The sequence below is a fragment of the Agrilus planipennis genome, unplaced genomic scaffold, assembly GCF_000699045.2.
Source record: "Agrilus planipennis isolate EAB-ADULT unplaced genomic scaffold, Apla_2.0 scaffold25, whole genome shotgun sequence".
Classification (NCBI taxonomy): Eukaryota; Metazoa; Arthropoda; class Insecta; order Coleoptera; family Buprestidae; genus Agrilus; species Agrilus planipennis.
In genome coordinates this window covers 2112213-2121799 of record NW_020439112.1, presented here as the reverse complement: position 1 = coordinate 2121799, position 9587 = coordinate 2112213, and the positions used below count along the sequence as shown (strand labels likewise).

Genomic DNA, 9587 nt, shown 5'->3' with positions numbered 1-9587 from the left:
TGTAACGTTAACGTATAATATTAATTAATTAAATCGTTGTAATTATTTTTCTGTAAATTGGATTATAGCTTGCTTTTTTAATGGAATTTTCAGTAAATATATACTTAATTTCGCATTGTAGGTTATATTATAGGTTAGAGACGATCGAAAATGGGTAATGAAACAAAATATATCACAGTATAAATTTAATGTAATATTTTTGAAACCTTTCCATTATTTAGCTTAGAATGGTTTTATTTTTAATTCGTTGTTTTCAGAATAAATTACAAGGCTGATGTGAACCAACTTATGACGAACAGTTCTTCTTCAACACATGTATCCACAGTAATTAATGATCTTCACCAGTTTATTAACGTTATTATTGACAATTAGTCGTATATAACGCAATATGAATCGTCACTCTAAATTTGAAGGATATGTGAAGAGTATGGTAGTGAAGACTGAAAATTACAATGGTACTAATTAACAAAACTGCAGCTTTATTACTTACTATATATTAATAGGAATGATTTCAGGTGACAGTATTTAAAGTTTGTGTTGCTTTATGTGAAGTTAACACCACTTTTTAATCGTTAAAATCTGTTGATATAAAGTTAGTCACCATGAAAATTTAACTAAGTATGTGTTAAAATTTTTGTTTTTTTAAGCTTGAGATTACTAAAATTTTCCCCTCTAAATGTTCATTAAATAACAGCTAAAAACAGCATGAATTTGTTTGTGAATTAAACAGTTGCTAACATTTTAGTGATCATACTTGAGTTTATGTTAAAAAAAAGAAACAAAGGAACACCCTTTTGTTTGATCAATATGTCATATCACAATCATAACACAGAAACACTGACAGCTATTTTGCAATTTGATTAAAAATTCAATTATAATGGAAAGTGTGTTGTTATCAAGTGAAACTGAGTTTTATGTTGATACCATGAAATTACAAAAAATTGAAGACTTAGGATCCAAATCGTAAGTTTTACAAAATGCAAAAAAGGCTAGGCTCTACGTTAATTGGGCACATATTTTGTTATGACTTGCACATTTACAATTCAATCTATTTCAGATGGATAGAATGGCACAAACGATTACAAAAGCTCAATCAACAAGCAATTATAGAAGCATCCACAATGCAAGACGAAAATGTTAAGGAAACATTACTTTCATTTGGAAAGGTAACAGAACAAACCTTATAACAACTAAATAGAAAAAGCTTCAACTTTCTGTAACTCCATTATAACAAGTTTGCGTTTTTTGCATATTTTAAGTATTTTCGTTTTTAAAAGGAAAATTAAGACCCAAAAGTGTGATGAAGTAATTAATATGAAAATTATTATCTGTTTTCTACTAAACATTTGAAATTAATTATATTTTAGAACAGTCTTAGATCATTTCTTCAAACTGTATTATAATACCAACTTTTCTTTAAATAACAATGATAAATAAATTTTTTGTATGCATATTGTTACATTTTCCGTTTTTTATCTTACTTAAGGTACCTATTTTGGTTCACGAGGCAATACTAATAAACATTTGGAAAAACAAAGTGCTTCCACTTCTTCTCAAGCTGAACCCAAACACTAATTCAACTTTTATAGTTTATTCAATATTATATCACGAAGCAGTTTGTGTAGCACTTTTGGAATTGGTAATGTTCCATGGACCCGTGTCTGAATCACTAGATGAAGTGGGTGCAGATTTATTAGATTATGCTAGCATTTCTGCAAGTCAACTATTGGTTGTTAAAAAATCACCGGTCAATTTACAAGAAAAGGGTAAAAAAGAAATAAATCGACAAAAAAATGACTTGGCTTTCGAAATCGGGATGAGGTGCTTGACGATTATCAGATACATGGCAGAATATTTAGAGAGGTAAACAATTTGTGTTTAAGGTACTTTCAAGACCGAAGAAAAATTTTATAATTTGTTTTTTATAGTGATGTTTTAAACTAAATAATATCTTGCAGTTCAATTAAATATGTAAATACTTATTTCAAATTAAGATATTTTTTAAAAGCGAATTACAAATAAAATTTTACCCTGAGTGGGTATTTTTAGTTTTTCTTAAAAAACTTACAATGGACATTTTTTTTTTCAGTAAAAACCCCCTTTTTAAATTATTTTAAGACCAACATAACCGAGGACTATGTTTTACAGGAAAGTTACTGCTTCTGATTCTTGGTTGCACTGATGTATATATCAGTAACAAAAATGTTTTTCAACTTATTGTTTACTAGTAAACTATTGAGGAGTTATGAAAAATAATATAAACTAGTAGTAATTTGCACAAAAATATATGATATATAGCTTAAGGGGCAGCTCATTCATACTTATACGACTGACTCATTAATTGCAGGCTACCACTAAGTGTTTGCACTGGTATGTATCAAGAAAACGATGTACCTGTTTTACTCGTTCAAATACTATTAGAGAGACCTTGGATTGATCAAGGGAAGAGCTTTTGTGGAGGTCGATGGTATGACTGGGACGGGGAAGCACTGAATAAAATCGAAGCGCAAGTAATTCATACAATTAATTATAAACCAATTTTAAATTGTTCATAATGAATACTTATTCTTTTTGAGGTTTGGCTAACTTTACATGCACTCTTATTAAACCCTCTCGTTTCAACGCATTACTTTTTGACTGAATCCCGAAAAACGCAATTATTAAAGGTACTTCCCCTTCTTACTGAAACGCTTATTGATCAATTGGCACTTTTACAAGAACTTAAATACCACCTATGTTCCCTTTCAATTGACCAACATCCGGCATCTCAACCCAAATCGCTTATAATAGAAAACATTTTAAAAATTAAAAACGGGATTCTTAAGGAAAATGAAAAAAAATGGAAAGCAATAGCGAGACAGCAAATGGGTACTGTTTTTTGCTCTGACAAAAAAGAATTATTAGAAATTGCCCAGACGTAAGACTACATATAATTTTATGCTTCATCTTATTTCTAATTTTTTAAAATAATATTTTAGATTAAATGAAGCCTATAATACAACTTTACTGGAAGCTTTTGAAAATCAAGATACAGGTAATAAATGTGCTAAGTGTGACAATAAAGCAATTCAAAGGTGTTCTCGCTGTAAGAAGCAATGGTACTGTTCAAGAAGGTGCCAAGTAGAACATTGGACTCAACACAAAGATGAATGTAATGCTGAATAAACCGAAAATACATGCTGCAGTCTATTGGAATGGCAGATGTTGCTTTCTTAGTTTTTAATAATTTGAAAATGTTAATTACATTACAGACACTCTAACAAGAGAATCTATATCATCTTTATCTTTTTTAAAAAATTAATTTTGATATCCCCAGATACTATNTGCCACCTCCTGATATGATCATGTTGAATGCTAAAAGCACCCATGGCAAATACATTGCTTTAAATCTTGTACCAAACCAGAAATTCACAATTGTATCTTTGTTAAGTTGACACCACACATACAAAACTGAAAGAACCATGGGGTCCATGAGTAACTATAAAAAAATAACCATGTACACGTTATTAGAAACTAGAAAATTAATTGATATTTACATATATTTCTGCTATTAATCCAATGACTATACAACAAAGCCAATTAAATATAAGCAGAAAAAGATAATCTGCAGGTTTTCCCTGGTATTGACCTAAAAATTGAATGAATTATATAGTTACAGTGGTAAAACATGTAGGTTTACTTTACCTGTCTCCAATCTTAGGGAATAATTGTACAAAAAATATAGATTTATTAAGAAGTGGAAACCTGAAGAAGGACTTAAAGGGTAGTAGAAAACACAGGTAATTAATCTCCATATTTGAAATCTTTTCAGAGGCTCATACAATAATAGCAAATGATAAGGTTGTACAAACCCAAATCTACCCAATAATGTAAAACCAACTGTTAAAGTCAACCAATACTTTGTAAAGACAGGTACATTTTTATACCAGTCACCGAAATCAGACATTTTTTCCTACAAAAAAGAGATACTAACCTTACTTCTACTATTCTGTGTATTTTATATAAAAGGGAGAATATCACAAAACAAGTACTTACGTTAGTAATTATCAAATGCAATACAATATTAGATACATTCAAACTAAATAACGACACATTGGATCCCCATGAACAGTACCGACTGATATTATTATCAGTTATTTAGAAAATGTTTAACAATATCACCAAATAAAATGATAATTCCACAAAAAAATACTTTATTTCATTACTGACCCAAACTTAAACAAACCCAAAACGTACAAGTTAATTCTCACAAAATTAAATTTCTGACGTGTGACATTCCAGTTGGACTACGTCTTGTCTGGTCTTGTCTTGTCTCATTTCATTTCACCATAGATTTTAGTCACCATTTTTTTTGTATCTGCGCAGAATTGTACAAGTGGGTGCGTTCCTTTAATAAGAGCAGTGTTTAACCGTCACACCCGGAGGAATCCCAAATGTAACTGAAAATCTAAAGCATCCTACCACTTTCCTTGCCTTTCCAGCACTATCAATTTTACATAGCCCAGCCCATTCACCTAGCATTTTATTTTTGTCTACTTTAATTAAAGGAATTTGATGTTCAGAACACAAAGCTGTAACAAGTTTCTTGTACATGGGTTCATCACAATTTTCAGCCAAAACACATAAAAGTGCTTGCCGCTTGTCTAATGCTTTAGCAGCTTCATGTAAACCACGAACTAAACCATCATGAACAAGAGCATTTTTCAATACCTCCTGGAGAGCTTGATTCACATCCATTGATCCTCCGGATGCCACAGCACTTGTGGGAACATTACTAAACATAAAACAATCGTGTTAGAAAAAGTATGGTTACTAACTAACCTATCATTTATTATTTTTCCAATTATATCAGATGGCAATTTAACAGCACGGAATTTGTAACGGGTTCCTCAGAAGAGGGAGCCTGCCAATAACTTCATCATTTCATAGTTAATAAACGGTAAAAATGTAGTGTTAAAATTTCAATCCAAAAACAAACCTACCTTTCGGTGTCGGACATTTTTACGATGATCCTAAAACAATAAAAATAATTCTATAAGTATTAATCTTAAATTTAATGAACGCCTTCAAAATACATTAAATGCGTGGATGCAATAATAATCATAAGATAATTCGTAAATATCTTTCGGGTACTTACTATAAACACACGCAGAATGTTGCAACCACAGTGCAAAAGATACATTCTATGGAAAACAGTTAAAATTAACCATAGAATTATCATGATAATGGAAAAGTTGCTTTCAATTATTTGCTTCAATATTACAAAAAAAAAATAATAAAATTAGTCACAAAAGGTTTTTCTTTTGCAAACGTATAAACAGTAATACTAGTAGTAATTTAAATAACAAATTATTAAAGATGGGTAAAATAAACATTTACTTTTTATAATTCAAAATTTGAACGCAGACAGAAAATAATTCGTTTACATTTATCATAACATGTACTAACTGATATAAGTTTAAAGAATAATGGGTAATAAAAATGTCAAAGGATTAAATTGTAGATTTTCTTCAACTTTTATTTTTAAAGAAATAACTTAAATAATGAATATACAAAAATCGTTCATATTTCAATCAAATTTACCAATTTAACTTGTACCTGATGACATAAGTTTATTCAAGAAAACTTGCTCTATTAGTACAATCTTAATATATAAAAACAAATAAAATACCAAAAGAACTTAATTACCTCCTAGAACTTGACCTGATCCCCAATTATGTCTTCTAAACATGCCACCATCCCTAGTTGGAGCAGTAGGTCGAGGTGGAGGTCTACCAAATCCATGAACACCACCAACAGTGTCTGGAAACCACTGTTTCAATATAGATGGGGTCTGAATTAAAACTGGTCCACCCAATTCTTGAGGGTATTTAAACATAAGGAAAAAGTATAAATGCCCAACCAAAATTCCAACCAATTCCATTATGCCACCTCCTGATATGATCATGTTGAATGCTAAAAGCACCCATGGCAAATACATTGCTTTAAATCTTGTACCAAACCAGAAATTCACAATTGTATCTTTGTTAAGTTGACACCACACATACAAAACTGAAAGAACCATGGGGTCCATGAGTAACTATAAAAAAATAACCATGTACACGTTATTAGAAACTAGAAAATTAATTGATATTTACATATATTTCTGCTATTAATCCAATGACTATACAACAAAGCCAATTAAATATAAGCAGAAAAAGATAATCTGCAGGTTTTCCCTGGTATTGACCTAAAAATTGAATGAATTATATAGTTACAGTGGTAAAACATGTAGGTTTACTTTACCTGTCTCCAATCTTAGGGAATAATTGTACAAAAAATATAGATTTATTAAGAAGTGGAAACCTGAAGAAGGACTTAAAGGGTAGTAGAAAACACAGGTAATTAATCTCCATATTTGAAATCTTTTCAGAGGCTCATACAATAATAGCAAATGATAAGGTTGTACAAACCCAAATCTACCCAATAATGTAAAACCAACTGTTAAAGTCAACCAATACTTTGTAAAGACAGGTACATTTTTATACCAGTCACCGAAATCAGACATTTTTTCCTACAAAAAAGAGATACTAACCTTACTTCTACTATTCTGTGTATTTTATATAAAAGGGAGAATATCACAAAACAAGTACTTACGTTAGTAATTATCAAATGCAATACAATATTAGATACATTCAAACTAAATAACGACACATTGGATCCCCATGAACAGTACCGACTGATATTATTATCAGTTATTTAGAAAATGTTTAACAATATCACCAAATAAAATGATAATTCCACAAAAAAATACTTTATTTCATTACTGACCCAAACTTAAACAAACCCAAAACGTACAAGTTAATTCTCACAAAATTAAATTTCTGACGTGTGACATTCCAGTTGGACTACGTCTTGTCTGGTCTTGTCTTGTCTCATTTCATTTCACCATAGATTTTAGTCACCATTTTTTTTGTATCTGCGCAGAATTGTACAAGTGGGTGCGTTCCTTTAATAAGAGCAGTGTTTAACCGTCACACCCGGAGGAATCCCAAATGTAACTGAAAATCTAATGAGATTAAAAACAGAGAATATCACATTACTTATTAATTTTTACTAGGTAATTTCTCCATAATAACTTTCTTTTTTTATCATCCTATTATTAATTTCTTGATATTCAATGTAGATGTACAATTCTTATATTCTTTTTCAAAGTGGCATTTAAGCTCATCTTATACAGCTACTTTGAAGATTAGAAGTAAATTACTAATTACAAAATATAAGACACACATTAATGTTGAATTTTACATGATAAATAAAATTGAAAACTGTATACATAATTTCTTTTATTTAAACAAAATATTTACAGTTACCTAATTATGTACCATTTTTTAAAAGAAAAGCAAGAGTAAAACATCTTCAATTTATTGAAATACATTTATGTTAATGGAGGATCATCATCTTCAAGATCTCTCCCAATCATGACCTCATCATAAGCTATACTTCTTTGGCTAGATATTTTGTTGCGTATATAATTAACTAGCCTATATTTACGTATGAAATAAATTGAACATATCACAATAATAATGATAAACAAAGTAGGAATAAGAATACTTTCAGCTAAGTGGGATTTGCTTGTGTTTTCATTTTCGTTATCAGTAAACTTTGATGGCTTAGAAGTTTGAGAGTTATCAGCTCTTGTGTCATAAGCACATTGTGTTGTTGAATTAACTCTTATATATCCGGGTAAACAGTGACAATATCCACTCTCACATGTTTCATTTAAACCACAATATTCATTTACTAAATCAGTATCATCACAAGGCCTTAAATCAATCGACCCACCTGAAAATAAATAAATAATTTTTGGAAGACAAAAAGAAGCTCATTACTCACCTTCTGCCAAAAATAAAATAAGTAGAAATAAAACAATGAAAAAAGAGTCCAATTTTGTGATCATTGCCAAAATTACATTGTTTACAAAGCACGGCACAAACAAAATCTTATTTAATTTACATTTTTCTGATAAGATATTAAAATATCTGTAATTTGCGATATTATTATCTACCAACGTATACACTCCCTAACAACTAGTTAAATGGCACTCTTGTAACAAGTCTTTATTACATTATCCGGTACTTATTTAATTTGTCATTGTTTGTCGTGTTATTTGTAGATTTGTTCAGAACATTATTTTCATAAACCATATGATAAAAAAGAGCCGGTCATCATACACAAAAGCAACAAAACAGTGATCTGGCCGATCTGATTGGCATCTGACGATCACTTTGGTTGCTGATTTTTAATTTAATATTTAATGTTTATTAGTATGATATTAGTTTTGCTTTAAATAAGATAAATACACTATACTGTTCCTCTTTTTAACGTATATTCATAAATAAGAAGAATATGTAAATGTATGGGATTATAAACGTACCTGCATCACATCGACCCTGTTTGATTGCATTTACATTAATAAATTGAACACTGCCTACAAAATATTCTTGTCAGATTAAAAATTTAGGGTTATAGCTGCTGTCAGATAAGAATAAATCTGAAATAAATGTTGTAGAAGTTGGAAAGTAACGTTATGTTTTGGAAAAATTCGTTATGAATCAGCAATTATTTCATTAAAAACAACTATGTCCACTAAAGTAGAATTTGCAGTTCAGATGACATGCGATTCTTGCGTAAAATCAGTAAAAAAGAGTCTGGATGTTCCGGGTGTCAGTTCTGTGGATGTTAATTTAGATACTAACACTGTCGTAGTCGATTCCACACTCCGTACTGAAGAAATTTTACAAAAACTACAATCTACAGGAAGAAAGGCTGTCGTTAAAGGATATGCAGGGACATCAGCTGCAGTTTGTGTTTTGGAAATTGGTAGTGGTGTAGTTAAAGGGGTAGTTCGCTTCATGCAGGTAGATCCAAATACCTGTATTATAGATGGAACTATTGACGGATTAAATCCAGGAAAACATGGATTGTTTGTTAATGAATGTGGAGATATATCAAATGGTAAAAGTACTTCTAAATGTCTGTCTTGATTTAATAAATGTATGAAAACAATATTTCATTAGGTTGCAATAATATTGGAGAATGTTTTAATCCAAAGTTAATAAAGGCAGGAGGAGATGAGAGGATTTATGGTGATTTAGGGATTGTGGCAGCAGAGGAAGATGGAAGAGCTTCATTTCGCTTGGCTGATTGTGTTGTTAAAGTCCCAGAAATAATAGGAAGATCTTTGGTTGTAACAGAATTACCAACTGGTGGTAATAGATTAGCTTGTGGTGTAATTGCAAGATCCTCTGGACTGTTTCAAAATCCTAAGACAATTTGTTCATGTGATGGCATTACTATTTGGGATGAGAAAAACAGTCCAAAGTAAATCTCCTATTTATAGCAAAAGATATTTTATTGGAGCAAATTATGCATTTATTAAACTATTGTACTATAAATTTATTTGTATCAATTAATGGTTGAATAAAGACTATTTTGAAACTGATAATTATAAACAAGTAATTGCTAATTTAACTGCTTCTTAATTAGTTTTTTTATAAAAAATATTGTAATACTTATTTCTCTTTTTTAAATGAGAGTATATATTA

General features: G+C 30.1%; 5 protein-coding genes across 9 annotated transcripts; 2 read left to right on the top strand and 3 right to left on the bottom strand.

Annotated features, from left to right (window-relative positions):
* The first annotated feature begins 24 nt into the window (after positions 1-24).
* On the top strand, positions 25-3317 carry LOC108739709 (zinc finger MYND domain-containing protein 10). Of its 5 annotated transcripts, XM_018473764.2 has the most exons (7): positions 25-190; positions 258-430; positions 1058-1166; positions 1487-1863; positions 2348-2510; positions 2577-2917; positions 2979-3317. In XM_018473764.2, the coding sequence occupies exons 3-7, from the start codon at positions 1122-1124 to the stop codon at positions 3163-3165; spliced, it is 1113 nt and encodes a 370-aa protein (XP_018329266.1). In that variant the 5' UTR covers positions 25-190; positions 258-430; positions 1058-1121; the 3' UTR covers positions 3166-3317. The 5 variants fall into 5 exon arrangements, with proteins under 5 accessions (XP_018329266.1, XP_018329258.1, XP_018329250.1 ...); XM_018473756.1 differs by lacking the exon at positions 25-190 and having other exon boundaries at positions 366-455; XM_018473748.1 differs by lacking the exon at positions 25-190 and having other exon boundaries at positions 400-515.
* A 2-nt stretch (positions 3318-3319) lies between these two features.
* Positions 3320-4316, bottom strand: LOC108738321 (derlin-1-like). The gene is made up of 4 exons (XM_025977635.1): positions 4036-4316; positions 3685-3952; positions 3537-3628; positions 3320-3478 (listed from the first exon to the last, which is right to left on the bottom strand). The coding sequence occupies exons 2-4, from the start codon at positions 3944-3946 to the stop codon at positions 3320-3322; spliced, it is 513 nt and encodes a 170-aa protein (XP_025833420.1). The 5' UTR covers positions 3947-3952; positions 4036-4316.
* Positions 4317-4389: 73 nt separating this feature from the next.
* Positions 4390-5216, bottom strand: LOC108738259 (40S ribosomal protein S12). The gene is made up of 3 exons (XM_018471613.2): positions 5138-5216; positions 4983-5012; positions 4390-4774 (listed from the first exon to the last, which is right to left on the bottom strand). The coding sequence occupies exons 2-3, from the start codon at positions 4997-4999 to the stop codon at positions 4390-4392; spliced, it is 402 nt and encodes a 133-aa protein (XP_018327115.1). The 5' UTR covers positions 5000-5012; positions 5138-5216.
* Positions 5217-5586: 370 nt separating this feature from the next.
* Positions 5587-6917, bottom strand: LOC108738291 (derlin-1). Its single transcript, XM_018471660.2, has 4 exons — positions 6637-6917; positions 6286-6553; positions 6138-6229; positions 5587-6079 (listed from the first exon to the last, which is right to left on the bottom strand). The coding sequence occupies exons 2-4, from the start codon at positions 6545-6547 to the stop codon at positions 5681-5683; spliced, it is 753 nt and encodes a 250-aa protein (XP_018327162.1). The 5' UTR covers positions 6548-6553; positions 6637-6917; the 3' UTR covers positions 5587-5680.
* Positions 6918-8345: 1428 nt separating this feature from the next.
* LOC108739492 (copper chaperone for superoxide dismutase) lies at positions 8346-9484 on the top strand. The gene is made up of 2 exons (XM_018473409.2): positions 8346-8997; positions 9060-9484. The coding sequence occupies exons 1-2, from the start codon at positions 8622-8624 to the stop codon at positions 9365-9367; spliced, it is 684 nt and encodes a 227-aa protein (XP_018328911.1). The 5' UTR covers positions 8346-8621; the 3' UTR covers positions 9368-9484.
* Positions 9485-9587: the final 103 nt, after the last annotated feature.